Raw genomic sequence first — 17,933 nt, forward strand, 5'->3', positions numbered from 1 at the left:
GCTCACAGTGGTTCACACCTGAGATAACAGGATAGAGGAGGAACTCAGGTTAAACTGATAAGACACCTGGACACCTTCCGCTCACAGTGGTTCACACCTGAGATAACAGGATAGAGGAGGAACTCAGGTTAAACTGATAAGACACCTGGACACCTTCCACTCACAGTGGTTCACACCTGAGATAACAGGATAGAGGAGGAACTCAGGTTAAACTGATAAGACACCTGGACACCTTCCACTCACAGTGGTTCACACCTGAGATAACAGGATAGAGGAGGAACTCAGGTTAAACTGATAAGACACCTGGACACCTTCCGCTCACAGTGGTTCACACCTGAGATAACAGGATAGAGGAGGAACTCAGGTTAAACTGATACACTGTAAGACACCTGGACACCTTCCACTCACAGTGGTTCACACCTGAGATAACAGGATAGAGGAGGAACTCACGTTAAACTGATACACTGTAAGACACCTGGACACCTTCCACTCACAGTGGTTCACACCTGAGATAACAGGATAGAGGAGGAACTCAGGTTAAACTGATACACTGTAAGACATCTGGACACCTTCCACTCACAATGGTTCACACCTGAGATAACAGGATAGAGGAGGAACTCAGGTTAAACTGATAAGACACCTGGACACCTTCCGCTCACAGTGGTTCACACCTGAGATAACAGGATAGAGGAGGAACTCAGGTTAAACTGATACACTGTAAGACACCTGGACACCTTCCACTCACAGTGGTTCACACCTGAGATAACAGAGTAGAGGAGGAACTCAGGTTAAACTGATACACTGTAAGACACCTGGACACCTTCCGCTCACAGTGGTTCACACCTGAGATAACAGGATAGAGGAGGAACTCAGGTTAAACTGATACACTGTAAGACACCTGGACACCTTCCACTCAGTGGTTCACACCTGAGATAGCAGGATAGAGGAGGAACTCAGGTTAAACTGATAGGACACCTGGACACCTTCCGCTCACAGTGGTTCACACCTGAGATAACAGGATAGAGGAGGAACTCAGGTTAAACTGATAAGACACCTGGACACCTTCCACTCACAATGGTTCACACCTGAGATAACAGGATAGAGGAGGAACTCAGGTTAAACTGATACACTGTAAGACACCTGGACACCTTCCACTCACAGTGGTTCACACCTGAGATAACAGGATAGAGGAGGAACTCAGGTTAAACTGATACACTGTAAGACACCTGGACACCTTCCACTCACAATGGTTCACACCTGAGATAACAGGATAGAGGAGGAACTCAGGTTAAACTGATAAGACACCTGGACACCTTCCGCTCACAGTGGTTCACACCTGAGATAACAGGATAGAGGAGGAACTCAGGTTAAACTGATACACTGTAAGACACCTGGACACCTTCCACTCAGTGGTTCACACCTGAGATAACAGGATAGAGGAGGAACTCACGTTAAACTGATACACTGTAAGACACCTGGACACCTTCCACTCACAGTGGTTCACACCTGAGATAACAGGATAGAGGAGGAACTCAGGTTAAACTGATACACTGTAAGACACCTGGACACCTTCCACTCAGTGGTTCACACCTGAGATAACAGGATAGAGGAGGAACTCAGGTTAAACTGATACACTGTAAGACACCTGGACACCTTCCGCTCACAGTGGTTCACACCTGAGATAACAGGATAGAGGAGGAACTCAGGTTAAACTGATACACTGTAAGACACCTGGACACCTTCCACTCACAGTGGTTCACACCTGAGATAACAGGATAGAGGAGGAACTCAGGTTAAACTGATAAGACACCTGGACACCTTGAACTCACAGTGGTTCACACCTGAGATAACAGGATAGAGGAGGAACTCAGGTTAAACTGATACACTGTAAGACACCTGGACACCTTCCACTCACAGTGGTTCACACCTGAGATAACAGGATAGAGGAGGAACTCAGGTTAAACTGATAAGACACCTGGACACCTTCCACTCACAGTGGTTCACACCTGAGATAACAGGATAGAGGAGGAACTCACGTTAAACTGATACACTGTAAGACACCTGGACACCTTCCACTCACAGTGGTTCACACCTGAGATAACAGGATAGAGGAGGAACTCACGTTAAACTGATACACTGTAAGACACCTGGACACCTTCCACTCACAGTGGTTCACACCTGAGATAACAGGATAGAGGAGGAACTCAGGTTAAACTGATAAGACACCTGGACACCTTCCACTCACAGTGGTTCACACCTGAGATAACAGGATAGAGGAGGAACTCACGTTAAACTGATACACTAAGACACCTGGACACCTTCCGCTCACAATGGTTCACACCTGAGATAACAGGATAGAGGAGGAACTCAGGTTAAACTGATACACTGTAAGACACCTGGACACCTTCCACTCACAGTGGTTCACACCTGAGATAACAGGATAGAGGAGGAACTCAGGTTAAACTGATAAGACACCTGGACACCTTCCACTCACAGTGGTTCACACCTGAGATAACAGGATAGAGGAGGAACTCAGGTTAAACTGATACACTGTAAGACACCTGGACACCCCTAACCTGGACACCCCTAACCTGGGCAGCTTCCACTCGCAGTGGTTCACTGGATAATAGATATGATGAGCCCAGGACATAACAGGACCCTCTCATTGGATAATAGATATGATGAGCACAGGACATAACAGGACCCTCTCATTGGATAATAGATATGATGAGCACAGGACATAACAGGACCCTCTCATTGGATAATAAATATGATGGGCCCAGGACATAACAGGATCCTCTCACTGGATAATAGCTATGATGAGCCCGGGACATAACAGGATCCTCTCATTGGATAATAGATATGATGAGCCCAGGACATAACAGGATCCTCTCACTGGATAATAGCTATGATGAGCCCGGGACATAACAGGATCCTCTCATTGGATAATAGATATGATGAGCCCAGGACATAACAGGACCCTCTCACTGGATAATAAATATGATGAGCCCAGGACATAACAGGACCCTCTCACTGGATAATAAATATGACGAGCCCAGGACATAACAGGACCCTCTCATTGGATAATAAATATGACGAGCCCAGGACATAACAGGACCCTCTCACTGGATAATAAATATGATGAGCCCAGGACATAACAGGACCCTCTCTCACTGTTAAAAGTCTTTAGAACTCATATGCATCAGCCAATAGCAGAGCTGTACTAGACGGATCCTACTAACCTTGAATGATGCCGTAGAGTTTAACCTGGTCTTTGTTGTGTTCTCTCCAGAGTCTCAACAGGAGTAGTATCTGCTGCTGGGGGGAGCAGGCCTTCTTCAGCCTCTCCAGACTCTTCCTGTCCACCCTCTTCCCAGGCAGGCTCTCCAGGAGACGCTCCAGGGGGACGGAGGACAGACGGAGGGACGCCAGAGACTGGAAGATGGCCTCCTCACACAGCGACACGTCTGAGACAGAGAGGGAGAGAGAGGACACTGACGTTACACCCTGGTACTTAGGTACATGTTTTCTTTCCGATACATAGAGATCTTGATTGATTCTGTGTGAGGGGACAGATGTGTTAGGTTTGCTCTACTGGGACCATAATTGAATCCTATTCCAGAAACAGCCTTTCTGTGTCAGGTTATATCAAATATACATTCATTTATTCTATTGAACAGATATCAAATCACTAGATGATGAGCACCAGTTCACATGAAGACCTCAACGCCTGTGGAGATGGACCTCAACCTCCCCCTGATACGGCTCACTGTGATTCGTCACACAGCTGCTGTGATGGAACAAAGGTGTTCTGTGTTCCGTGTGTGTGCATCATTCTGGTTCTAGAACTCAGTAATGTGTTTGGTCTCCTGGGAGACTCATCAGGCTCACTCTGATGTGTGTGTGTGTGCGTGTGCGTGTGCGTGTGCGTGTGTGTAATGGAGGGTGTCCAGTCATTACCACACCAGATAATGACAACATCACTTCCTCTCACTTCTTTGTTCCATCCCAGCGGCGACACACTCATTTCCCTCACAGCCTCTCCTCCTTCCTCCTTATCTAGTTCTGGCTTCGTTCCTAAGTCTGTAGTTGACTCCTAAATTGCACCGCATTCCCTTTATAGTGCACTACTTTTGACCAGGACCCATAGGGATATATGTGATAACCTTTGTATACCTGCAATGTGTAATGATGGAAAAGTACTGGGTAAATGGAGATGTACTGGTTTAGTTCTCAGCATGAGAACTGTCTGGACCTGCTGATAGTCACACAGCCTCAAGGCCGAGATAGTAGAGCTGAGAAACCACAGTCTGGACATGTTTTTCTCATGTTAGATACTTTGTATCTAATCCAATGCAACATTGTTATGATTGACGGTAGATTGTATAAAGAGTGTTGGTTGTCTCCTGTTTCACCACACAGATCGTTACGTAGACTACTGAGGTACTCTGTATGTGAATCTCTGTCTGCAATTACATTTTATTACTAAAGAGTTTTATACCAAAGTTCCTGTGTCTGTGCCACCTTTCTGGAAGACTGATTGTTAAAGGAAACTTACATCACCCCATGCAAAGGACCACCCAACATAAAGCAGGTCTGATTTACAGCAGGTCTGATTTACATAATTTTCCCAAATCTAAACTAACTGAACATTGGCGTAGACATATTTCCCCTCAATTTGACATTTTGACTTCAAACTATTTTCTAATTCTTTGCAAACGATCTGCGGCGTCACCATAGAAACAGAACGACTGAATCATTGTAATTGAATGTGTGTCGTATCCTACGAAAACAAATCCTGAATGAATTGTTAAGGAGAGCGCCAGTCCCCTGGGAAAGTAACAGTTCTGGGTGTTCTACTCTGAGAGTGTTTTAGTCATCCTACAGGAACTCAGTTTCATGTGAAGAGTTGATTCTCATGGCAGTCAACCTCCCCCTGAACACGGCTCATTGTGACACGTCACACAGCAGAGCTGGTGAGATGGAAGACAGGTGTTCTGTGTTCTGTGTGCATCGTTCAGGTTCTAGAATGAGAACTCAGTACTGTGTTTGGTCTCCTGGGAGGCTCATCAGGCTCAGCAGTCTGATGTGTTGTGGTTCTGTGGTGTGTGTGTGTGTGTGTGTGTGTGTGTGTGTGTGTGTGTGTGTGTGTGTGTGTGTGTGTGTGTGTGTGTGTGTGTGTGTGTGTGTGTGTTTCAGCCTGAGTAAGACCCAAACTGGCGGCCTGTGAGTAAAAAAACGAACATGTTTATCATGGTTGGGCATAAAATACTGTAAAAACACCAGGAAATCAGCTCCAAGTGATTTTAAATGTAATTTAGGACATCTGTTCCCAAGTCTTCCCACGCAATATAGAGAGACACGTCATCGTAAACTTTTTATTTTATTTAACCTTTATTTAACTAGGCAAGTCAGTTAATTAAGAGCAAATGCATATGTACAATGACGGCCTAGACCGGCCAAACCCTAACCAGGACGACGATGGGACATTTGTGTGCCGCCCTATGGGATGTGAGCCGTCCTATGGGAAGTGAGCCGCCCTATGGGGTGTGAGCCGCCCTATGGGGTGTGAGCCGCCCTATGGGATGTGAGCCGCTCTATGGGATGTGAGCCGTCCTATGGGATGTGAGCCGTCCTATGGGATGTGAGCCGCAGTATGCTGTGTGAGCCGCCCTATGGGATGTGAGCCGCCCTATGGGATGTGAGCCGCCCTATGGGATGTGAGCGGGAATCAAACCTATGGGATGTGAGCCGCCCTATGGGATGTGAGCTGTCGTATGGGGTGTGTGCCGCCCTATGGGATGTGAGCCGTCCAATGGGATGTGAGCCGTCGTATGGGGTGTGAGCCGTCCTATGGGGTGTGTGCCGCCCTATGGGATGTGAGCCGTCCTATGGGATGTGAGCCGTCCTATGGGATGTGAGGTGCCCTATGGGATGTGAGGTGCCCTATGGGATGTGAGCCGCCCTATGGGATGTGAGCCGCTCTATGGGATGTGAGCCGTCCTATGGGATGTGAGCCGTCCTATAGGATTTGAGCCGTCCTATGAGATGTGAGCCGCTCTATGGGATGTGAGCCACCCTATGGGATGTGAGCCGTCCTATGGGATGTGAGCCGCCCTATGGGATGTGAGCCGCCCTATGGGATGTGAGCCGTCCTATGGGATGTGAGCCGTCCTATGGGATGTGAGCCGTCCTATGGGATGTGAGCCGCTCTATGGGATGTGAGTCGCCCTATGGGATGTGAGCCGCTCTATGGGATGTGAGCCGTCCTATGTGATGTGAGCCGCCCTATGGGATGTGAGCCGCCCTATGCGATGTGAGCCGTCCTATGCGATGTGAGCCGTCCTATGGGATGTGAGCCGCCCTATGCGATGTGAGCCGTCCTATGGGATGTGAGCCGTCCTATGGGATGTTAGGCACCCTATGGGGCCCTATACAAATGTATGCAAGATTTGAAATGATTATGTATTAGTCAAATTATATATCTGTTTGGGCTTCTTGCGGTCAATTTGCAGTCTACAAATTATCTGTAATTATGTTCCGGCCCCGAGACCATCTGCTCAAGAAAAAACTGTCTGGAGTTACTGGAGTTAATGGGATGATGTCTGGAGTTACTGAAGTTAGTGGGATGGCGTCTGGAGTTACTGGAGTTAGTGGGATGATGTCTGGAGTTACTGGAGTTAGTGGGATGATGTCTGGAGTTACTGGAGTTAGTGGGATGATGACTGGAGTTACTGAAGTTAGTGGGATGGCGTCTGGAGTTACTGGAGTTAGTGGGATGATGTCTGGAGTTACTGGAGTTAGTGGGATGATGTCTGGAGTTACTGGAGTTAGTGGGATGATGTCTGGAGTTACTGGAGTTAGTGGGATGATGTCTGGAGTTACTGGAGTTAGTGGGATGATGTCTGGAGTTACTGGAGTTAGTGGGATGATGTCTGGAGTTACTGGAGTTAGTGGGATGATGTCTGGAGTTACTGGAGTTAGTGGGATGATGTCTGGAGTTACTGGAGTTAGTGGGATGATGTCTGGAGTTACTGGAGGTTAATGGGATGATGTCTGGAGTTACTGGAGTTAGTGGGATGAAGTCTGGAGTTACTGGAGTTAGTGGGATGATGTCTGGAGTTACTGAAGTTAGTGGGATGATGTCTGGAGTTACTGGAGTTAGTGGGATGACATCTGGAGTTACTAGAGTTAGTGGGATGATGTCTGGAGTTACTGGAGTTAGTGGGATGACGTCTGGAGTTAGTGGGATGATGTCTGGAGTTACTGGAGTTAGTGGGATGATGTCTGGAGTTACTGGAGTTAGTGGGATGATGTCTGGAGTTACTGGAGTTAGTGGGATGATGTCTGGAGTTACTGGAGTTAGTGGGATGATGTCTGGAGTTACTGGAGTTAGTGGGATGATGTCTGGAGTTACTGGAGTTAGTGGGATGATGTCTGGAGTTACTGGAGTTAGTGGGATGATGTCTGGAGTTACTGGAGTTAGTGGGATGATGTATGGAGTTACTGGAGTTAGTGGGATGATGTCTGGAGTTACTGGAGTTAGTGGGATGATGTCTGGAGTTACTGGAGTTAGTGGGATGTCGTCTGGAGTTACTGGAGTTAGTGGGATGATGTCTGGAGTTACTGGAGTTAGTGGGATGACATCTGGAGTTACTAGAGTTAGTGGGATGACGTCTGGAGTTACTGGAGTTAGTGGGATGATGTATGGAGTTACTGGAGTTAGTGGGATGATGTCTGGAGTTAGTGGGATGATGTCTGGAGTTACTGGAGTTAGTGGGATGACGTCTGGAGTTACTGGAGTTAGTGGGATGATGTCTGGAGTTACTGGAGTTAGTGGGATGATGTCTGGAGTTACTGGAGTTAGTGGGATGATGTCTGGAGTTACTGGAGTTAGTGGGATGACGTCTGGAGTTAGTGGAGTTAGTGGGATGATGTCTGGAGTTACTGGAGTTAGTGGGATGATGTCTGGAGTTACTGGAGTTAGTGGGATGACGTCTGGAGTTAGTGGAGTTAGTGGGATGATGTCTGGAGTTACTGGAGTTAATGGGATGAAGTCTGGAGTTACTGGAGTTAGTGGGATGATGTCTGGAGTTACTGGAGTTAATGGGATAACATCTGAAGTTACTGGAGTTGGTGGGATGATGTCTGGAGTTACTAGAGTTAGTGGGATGATGTTGACCTGCTGTTCAAGTGAAACGCTGTAGGCAGCTGTGATTAACTTGGTATCAACCAGTGTTGCCTGCTGCTGCAAGAGTTTACCTGCTGAGATTAAGCCTAGGTATTTTCTTGGGGAGGGAAAACAGTTTCAGGTAAAGTCACTCATTAACCTCTGTTGCACATCTGTCCCATTCAGACTCACATACTTAGTAAAAGTACAGGACTCAGACACGGTGGTCATTGAGTCAGTGTGAAGCTGAGTGGGTTGTGGTGCAGGGCTTTGGATTAGGAACGCTCATTCCTTATTTACTAAACATTACGTGGTGCTGTGGTCGTGTGTGGCTCAGTAGGTAGAGAGCTGCGTTCGCAACGACAAAGGTCGTGGGTTTGATTCCCGCTGGGGCCACCCATACAAAAAAACGATGTATGACTTTAAATCGCTTTGGATAAGAGAGTCTGGCATATATCACCATTATCCTGTATATTCTCACCAGTGTGACACTGTGTGTGGTGATGGGAGCACTCCAGGACAGATCCTTTAGCCTCGTTCTCACACAGTGTGTCCTGGGTGGGGGTCCCCGGTCGGAGGGTCTTCAAGCCCAGCTCAGAGCAGTTCCTGTGAGGCACACACGGCTCGCTGGCCGACATCCGGCTGGAGAACAGGCCCTGCGGACACGCCTCACACACTGTGTCTATCTCTGGTGTACCTAGGAGAGAACACAAAACAAACTTCAATTTATGACACCTGACCAAGATCATTTTTACAGGTGGGATCATGTTTTATCACAATCTGAGAGAAATTGCTCTTTTTCACATCAAGCATCTTCAGGTTATACACGTCCAATATGTCAAATTACAAGTTGTGGTACGTAGTTCTCGTCATCAAGCAGCAGACTTTTGTGAGTGGAAGTGTGGAGTTTCTGTTTGTTTAGAGAGTAGTAAACTACTAACGGTGCTGACGCTACCACATCCTGTTTTACAACAGAGAAGAAGTGAGAGTCAGAGACTGTATCAGGTCCTTCATGCATCCAGTATGATGCTATTTGACAGAGATGACTAGGCATATTCGTATGAAAACGGATAACAGGATGAGAAAACATGTGACAAGGCATATTTGTGTAAGTACATTAACTCATAGGTCTATATGAAATGACTAGTTATTACTACAAGTGACCAGCAGAGCATCTTGACTAGGGCATGGATCCTCAGGTTGACAAGCCATGCAGTGGTCATGGATCCTCAGGTTGACAAGCCATGCAGTGGTCATGGATCCTCAGGTTGACAAGCCATGCAGTGGTCATGGATCCTCAGGTTGACAAGCCATGCAGTGGTCATGGATCCTCAGGTTGACAAGCCATGCAGTGGTCATGGATCCTCAGGTTGACAAGCCATACAGTGGTCATGGATCCTCAGGTTGACAAGCCATACAGTGGTCATGGATCCTCAGGTTGACAAGCCATACAGTGGTCCTGGATCCTCAGGTTGACAAGCCATACAGTGGTCCTGGATCCTCAGGTTGACAAGCCATACAGTGGTCATGGATCCTCAGGTTGACAAGCCATACAGGCTATTTGGAAAGTATTCAGACCACTTAACTTCTTCCACATTTTGTTACGTTACAGACGTATTATTTTCTCATCAATCTACACACACATATGACCCCATAATGACATCACAATACCCCATAATGACATCACAATACCCCATAATGACAAAGCAAAAAACAGGTTTTTAGAAATTTTTGCACATTTATAAAAATACAAAAAACTTAAATATCACATTTACATAAGTACTCAGACCCTTTACTCAGTACTTTGTTGAAGCACCTTTGGCAGTGATTACAGCCTGGAGTCTTCTTGGGTATGACGCTACAAGCTTGGCACACCTGTATTTGGGGAGTTTCTCCCATTCTTCTCTGCAGATCCTCTCAAGATCTGTCAGGTTGGATGGGGAACGTCGCTGCACAGCTATTTTCAGGTCTCTCCAGAGATGTCCGGGTTTTGGTTGGGCCCCTCAAGGACATTCAAAGACTTGTCCCGAAGCCACTCCTGCATTGTCTTGGTTGTGTGCTTAGGGTTGTTGTCCTGTTGGAATGAACCTTCGCCCCAGTCTGAGGTCCTGAGTGCTCTGGAGCAGGTTTTCATCAAGGATATCTCTGTACTTTGCTCCGTTCATCTTTCCCTCGATACTGACTATTCTCCCAGTCCCTGCCACTGAAAAACATCCCCACAGCATGATGCTGCCACCAGCATGCTTCACCGTAGGGATGGAGCCAGGTTTCCTCCAGATGTGACACTTGGCATTCAGGGAAAAGAGTTCAATCTTGGTTTTATCAGACCAGAGAATCTTGTTTCTCATGGTTTGAGAGTCTTTAGGTGCCTTTCGGCAAACTCAAGCGGGCTGTCATGTGCCTTTTACTGAGGAGAGGCTTCCGTCTGGCCACCATAAAGGCCTGATTGGTGGACTGCTGCAGAGATTGTTGTCCTTCTGAAAGGTTCACTCATCTCCACAGAGAAACTCTGGAGCTCTGTCAGAGTGACCATCGGGTTCTTGGTTACCTCCCTGATCAAGGCCCTTCTCCCCCGATTGTTCAGTTTGGCCGGGCGGCCAGCTCTAGGAAGAGTCTTGGTGGTTCCAAACTTATTACATTTAAGAATGATGGAGGCCACTTTGTTCTTGGGGACCTTCAATGCGGCAGAAATGTTTTGGTACCCTTCCCCAGATCCGTGCTTCGACACAATCCTGTCTTGGAGCTCTACGGACAATTCCTTCGACCTCATGACATGGTTTTTGCTCTGACATACATTGTCAACTGTGGGATCTTGTATAGACAGGTGTGTGCCTTTCCAAATCATGTCCAATCAATTGAATTTACCACAGGTGGACTCCAATCAAGTTGTAGAAACATCTCAAGGAGGATCAATGGAAACAGGATGCACCTGGGCTCAATTTCGAGTCTCATACAAAAGGGTCTGAATACTTATGTAAAAAATATATTTCTGTTTATTATTTTCAAAACATTCTAAAAACCTGTTTTCGCTTTGTCATTATGGGGTATTGTGATGTCATTATGGGGTATTGTGTGTAGATTGATGAGGAAAACAGTTAATTTAATCACGCTGTAACGTAACAAAATGTGGAAAAAGGGAAGGGGTCTGAAGACTTTACAGATGCATATTGTCAACAACGCATTTAAGAGCTGCGGTCAGACGTGCTCCAGTCAAAAGACCTCAAGTAGGCCTAAACCCGTCTTACAATAACCATCTGAGATCGTTACAATACATCTAGCTGTATGATGAAGAAATCAGATTTGGGGTCAATAAGTCAATAAAATATTCAACCCTTTTGTTATGGGAAGCCTAAATAAGTTCAGAAGTAAAGATGTGCTTAACAAGTCACATAATACGTTGAATTGACTCCCTCTGTGTGCCATAATAGTGTTCAAAATAAAATAAAATATGACTACCTCATCTCTGTACCCCACACATTCAATTATCTGTAAGGTCCCTCAGTCGAGCAGTGAATTTCAAGCACAGCTTCAACCACAAAGACCAGGGAGGTTTTCCAATGTTTTCATAAAAAGAAGGGAACCTATTGGTAGATGGGTAAAAATATCCCTTTGAGCATGGTGCAGTTATTCATTACACTTTGGATGGTGTATCAACACACCCAGTCACTTCAAAGATACGGGAACCCTTCCTAACTCAGTTGCCAGAGAGGAAGGAAACCGCTCAGGGATTTCACCAATGGTGATTTTAAAACAGTTACAGAGTTTAATGGCTGAGATAGGAGATTACTGAGGATGGATCAACAACACTGTAGTTACTCCAGAAATACTAACATAAAGGACTGAGTGAAAATAAAGAAACATTTACAGAATAAAAAATATTCCAAAACATGCATCCTGTTTGCAATTAGGCACAAAAAAAAAATACTGAAAAGAATGTGGCAAAGCAATTAACTTTTTGTCCTGAATACAAAGCGTTATTCAATCTTCATATTTTCAAGCAAGATGGTGGCTGCATCATGTTATGGGTATGCTTGTCATCAGCAAGGACTAGGGAGTTTTTGGGGGGGAAAAGAAACAGAATAGAGCTAAGCAAAACGTGGTTCAGTCTGCTTTCCATCAGACACCGGGAGACAAATTCACCTTTCAGCAGGACAAGGCCAAATTCACCTTTCAGCAGGACAAGGCCAAATTCACCTTTCAGCAGGACAAGGCCAAATTCACCTTTCAGCAGGCCAAGGCCAAATTCACCTTTCAGCAGGCCAAGGCCAAATTCACCTTTCAGCAGGACAAGGCCAAATTCACCTTTCAGCAGGACAAGGCCAAATTCACCTTTCAGCAGGCCAAGGCCAAATTCACCTTTCAGCAGGCCAAGGCCAAATTCACCTTCCAGCAGGACAAGGCCAAATTCACCTTTCAGCAGGACAAGGCCAAATATACAATCCAGGTGTGCAACGCTCTTGGAGACTTATCCAGAAAAGACTCACAGCTGTAATCGCTGCCAAAGGTTATTCTAACATGTATTGACTCAGCCGGTTGAATACTTAATCAATCAAGATAAAATCGTGTTTTATTTTACATTATTATTTGTTTTTTAACTCCTTGAATTGTTCTTCCACTTTGACATTAGAGTATTTTGTGAAGTTCATTGACAAAAATGACAATTAAATTAATGTCAATCCGAATTTGAAACAAAACAAAATGTAGAAAATTGTCAAGAGGTGTGAATACTGAAGGCACTGTACATCAATGGTTGGGTCTGTCTGTCTGTAGTTATGGCTGTTGGAATTATAGACACCCTGTACATCATCAATGGTTGGGTCTGTCTGTTTGTAGTTATGGCTGTTGGAATTATAGACACCCTGTACATCATCAATGGTTGGGTCTGTCTGTCTGTAGTTATGGCTGTTGGAATTATAGACACCCTGTACATCATCAATGGTTGGGTCTGTCTGTCTGTAGTTATGGCTGTTGGAATTATAGACACCCTGTACATCATCAATGGACAATATAACCTATACAGTCTATAACATGTCTGACTAGACAATATAACCTCTACAGTCTATAACATGTCTGACTAGACAATATAACCTCTACAGTCTATAACATGTCTGACTAGACAATATAACCTCTACAGTCTATAACATGTCTGACTAGACAATATAACCTCTACAGTCCATAACATGTCTGACTAGACAATATAACCTCTACAGTCTATAACATGTCTGACTAGACAATATAACCTCTACAGTCTTTCAGAGGTTTTGAGGAAGCCCACACTGTTTATTTGTTTTCACCATGAATCAAGTTCGAGACAAAATGTATCAAAACCACTTTTGGATTTCATCCATGTTGGATTGAGACATGTACCGTCTTTCACCCACTGAGACAGAGGAAAGATCTCAGAGAGGAAAGATCTGTCTGATACCCACTGAGACAGAGAGGAAAGATCTCTGTCTGATACCCACTGAGACAGAGAGGAAACCTCTCAGAGGAAAGATCTCTGTCTGATACCCACTGAGACAGAGAGGACACCTCTCAGAGAGGAAAGATCTCTGTCTGATACCCACTGAGACAGAGAGGAAACCTCTCAGAGAGGAAAGATCTGTCTGATACCCACTGAGACAGAGAGAAACCTCTCAGAGAGGAAAGATCTCAGAGAGGAAAGATCTCTGTCTGATACCCACTGAGACAGAGAGGAGACCTCTCAGAGAGGAAAGATCTCTGTCTGATACCCACTGAGACAGAGAGGAGACCTCTCAGAGAGGAAAGATCTCTGTCTGATACCCACAGACAGAGAGGAGACCTCTCAGAGAGGAAAGATCTCTGTCTGATACCCACTGAGACAGAGAGGACACCTCTCAGAGAGGAAAGATCTGTCTGGTACCCACTGAGACAGAGAGAAACCTCTCAGAGAGGAAAGATCTCAGAGAGGAAAGATCTCAGAGAGGAAAGATCTCTGTCTGATACCCACTGAGACAGAGAGAAAACCTCTCAGATTGGAACGATCTCTGTCTGATACCCACTGAGACAGAGAGGAAACATCTTCCAGCCCCCAGTCTAACTGTCTGATACAGACTCTGTTAGGAAACATCTTCCAGCCCCAGTCTAACTGTCTGATACAGACTCTGTTAGGAAACATCTTCCAGCCCCAGTCTAACTGTCTGATACACTCTGTTAGGAAACATCTTCCAGCCCCAGTCTAACTGTCTGATACACTCTGTTAGGAAACATCTTCCAGCCCCAGTCTAACTGTCTGATACAGACTCAGGTAGGAAACATCTTCCAGCCCCAGTCTAACTGTCTGATACACTCTGTTAGGAAACATCTTCTAGCCCCCAGTCTAACTGTCTGATACACTCTGTTAGGAAACATCTTCCAGCCCCAGTCTAACTGTCTGATACACTCTGTTAGGAAACATCTTCCAGCCCCCAGTCTAACTGTCTGATACACTCTGTTAGGAAACATCTTCCAGCCCCAGTCTAACTGTCTGATACACTCTGTTAGGAAACATCTTCCAGCCCCAGTCTAACTGTCTGATACACTCTGTAAGGAAACATCTTCCAGCCCCAGTCTAACTGTCTGATACACTCTGTTAGGAAACATCTTCCAGCCCCAGTCTAACTGTCTGATACACTCTGTTAGGAAACATCTTCCAGCCCCAGTCTAACTGTCTGATACAGACTCAGTTAGGAAACATCTTCCAGCCCCAGTCTAACTGTCTGATACAGACTCAGGTAGGAAACATCTTCCAGCCCCAGTCTAACTGTCTGATACAGACTGAGGTAGGAAACATCTTCCAGCCCCAGTCTAACTGTCTGATACAGAATGAGTTAGGAAACATCTTCCAGCCCCAGTCTAACTGTCTGATACACTCTGTTAGGAAACATCTTCCAGCCCCCAGTCTAACTGTCTGATACACTCTGTTAGGAAACATCTTCCAGCCCCAGTCTAACTGTCTGATACACTCTGTTAGGAAACATCTTCCAGCCCCCAGTCTAACTGTCTGATACACTCTGTTAGGAAACATCTTCCAGCCCCAGTCTAACTGTCTGATACACTCTGTTAGGAAACATCTTCCAGCCCCAGTCTAACTGTCTGATACACTCTGTAAGGAAACATCTTCCAGCCCCAGTCTAACTGTCTGATACACTCTGTTAGGAAACATCTTCCAGCCCCAGTCTAACTGTCTGATACACTCTGTTAGGAAACATCTTCCAGCCCCAGTCTAACTGTCTGATACAGACTGAGGTAGGAAACATCTTCCAGCCCCAGTCTAACTGTCTGATACAGACTGAGTTAGGAAACATCTTCCAGCCCCAGTCTAACTGTCTGATACAGACTGAGTTAGGAAACATCTTCCAGCCCCAGTCTAACTGTCTGATACAGACTCAGGTAGGAAACATCTTCCAGCCCCAGTCTAACTGTCTGATACAGACTCAGGTAGGAAACATCTTCCAGCCCCCAGTCTAATAGTCTGATACAGACTGTTACGCCTCTGAGAAGAGGGAACGCAACTCCCTGCTACAACTCAACTCCCCGTGAAGTGAAAGAGGTATGGGACTTTAGGTGGGAGAAAGGACGACAAAGGCAGAATTTACCATTACTAGGATTTATTTCCTACACGGTAATATGGGGAAAAGGGGCTGGACGGAACCAAAGCAAAGAAAGTAAATATCAAAGCTTCCCCCTCTCCTATCTAACCTGCCTACCCACTTAACTTACCTAACTTAGCACCACCTGGTGCTCTAACCAAAATACAGGGGGTGGTCCGCCCAGGTCTTACCTAGTGTGCCTAGACAGTGAATATACTACGGGTATATGTATGCCCTCGGGCCTCTTGCCTAAGCACTCCCAAAGTGCCTTCTCCTTCCCCCCTGGGAACAAATGAAACAGAACAACAAACAATCCACTTCACAACAAAACTGAGAAAACTAACTCAGGTCACTAAAGATGCTCTGAACAAGCAACAAACACAGAACATAGCCAAGCTGCTACCAACAACAACTAACACAATGCATACTCACAACCAACATGCTGTAACCCCTCAGCCATAAACCTCTCTCTCAGCAATGATCTATCCAACATTCAATCTCAGCCTATAATGATATTTATCTCTCTCTATCTCTCTCAGGATCTCTCTTCTGAACAGAACACTGGCATTTATAGTTTCAGGTGGCAATAGTAATTAGAGTCAGCTGCTTCTTGACGAGGGGGCGGAGTCAGCTCCAATCATCAATTAGCCTGGGGTCGACCAATCAGCTGGTTGGGGAGTTTTCAGGAATCTATCTCCTGAAACACACACACTCAAATGCAAACCAGAAACTGGGGAACGTAACACACTCAGGTAGGAAACATCTTCCAGCCCCCAGTCTAACTGTCTGATACACTCTGTTAGGAAACATCTTCCAGCCCCCAGTCTAACTGTCTGATACAGACTCAGTTAGGAAACATCTTCCAGCCCCAGTCTAACTGTCTGATACAGACTCAGGTAGGAAACATCTTCCAGCCCCCAGTCTAACTGTCTGATACAGACTCAGTTAGGAAACATCTTCCAGCCCCAGTCTAACTGTCTAACACAGACTGAGGTAGGAAACATCTTCCAGCCCCCAGTCTAACTGTCTGATACAGACTCAGGTAGGAAACATCTTCCAGCCCCCAGTCTAAATGTCTGATACAGACTCAGTTAGGAAACATCTTCCAGCCCCAGTCTAACTGTCTGATACAGACTGAGGTAGGAAACATATTCCAGCCCCCAGTCTAACTGTCTGATACAGACTCAGGTAGGAAACATCTTCCAGCCCCAGTCTAACTGTCTGATACAGACTGAGGTAGGAAACATATTCCAGCCCCAGTCTAACTGTCTGATACAGACTCAGGTAGGAAACATCTTCTAGCCCCCAGTCTAACTGTCTGATACACTCTGTTAGGAAACATCTTCCAGCCCCCAGTCTAACTGTCTGATACAGACTCAGTTAGGAAACATCTTCCAGCCCCAGTCTAACTGTCTGATACAGACTCAGGTAGGAAACATCTTCCAGCCCCCAGTCTAACTGTCTGATACAGACTCAGTTAGGAAACATCTTCCAGCCCCAGTCTAACTGTCTGATACAGACTCAGTTAGGAAACATCTTCCAGCCCCCAGTCTAACTGTCTGATACAGACTCAGTTAGGAAACATCTTCCAGCCCCCAGTCTAACTGTCTGATACAGACTCAGTTAGGAAACATCTTCCAGCCCCAGTCTAACTGTCTGATACAGACTCAGGTAGGAAACATCTTCCAGCCCCCAGTCTAACTGTCTGATACAGACTCAGGTAGGAAACATCTTCCAGCCCCAGTCTAACTGTCTGATACAGACTCAGGTAGGAAACATCTTCTAGCCCCCAGTCTAACTGTCTGATACACTCTGTTAGGAAACATCTTCCAGCCCCAGTCTAACTGTCTGATACAGACTGAGGTAGGAAACATCTTCCAGCCCCAGTCTAACTGTCTGATACAGACTGAGGTAGGAAACATCTTCCAGCCCCCAGTCTAACTGTCTGATACAAACTCAGGTAGGAAACATCTTCCAGCCCCCAGTCTAACTGTCTGATACACTCTGTTAGGAAACATCTTCTAGCCCCCAGTCTAACTGTCTGATACACTCTGTTAGGAAACATCTTCCAGCCCCCAGTCTAACTGTCTGATACACTCTGTTAGGAAACATCTTCCAGCCCCAGTCTAACTGTCTGATACACTCTGTTAGGAAACATCTTCCAGCCCCCA

General features: G+C 45.8%; 1 protein-coding gene across 2 annotated transcripts in view; it reads right to left on the reverse strand.

Moving 5' to 3' along the window:
- The window catches only part of LOC139572906 (tumor necrosis factor receptor superfamily member 11B-like), a 173,479-nt gene that overhangs the window by 3,026 nt on the left and 152,520 nt on the right, over positions 1–17,933 (reverse strand). For both annotated transcript variants that reach the window (XM_071395765.1, XM_071395766.1), the window contains exons 3-4: positions 8,652–8,867; positions 3,243–3,467 (exon numbers count right to left, since the gene is read on the reverse strand). In XM_071395765.1, coding sequence (XP_071251866.1) covers positions 3,243–3,467; positions 8,652–8,867 — 441 coding nt within the window. The remainder of the gene's footprint in view (positions 1–3,242; positions 3,468–8,651; positions 8,868–17,933) is intronic.

The sequence above is a fragment of the Salvelinus alpinus genome, chromosome 4 (assembly GCF_045679555.1).
Source record: "Salvelinus alpinus chromosome 4, SLU_Salpinus.1, whole genome shotgun sequence".
In the NCBI taxonomy this organism is placed as follows: Eukaryota; Metazoa; Chordata; class Actinopteri; order Salmoniformes; family Salmonidae; genus Salvelinus; species Salvelinus alpinus.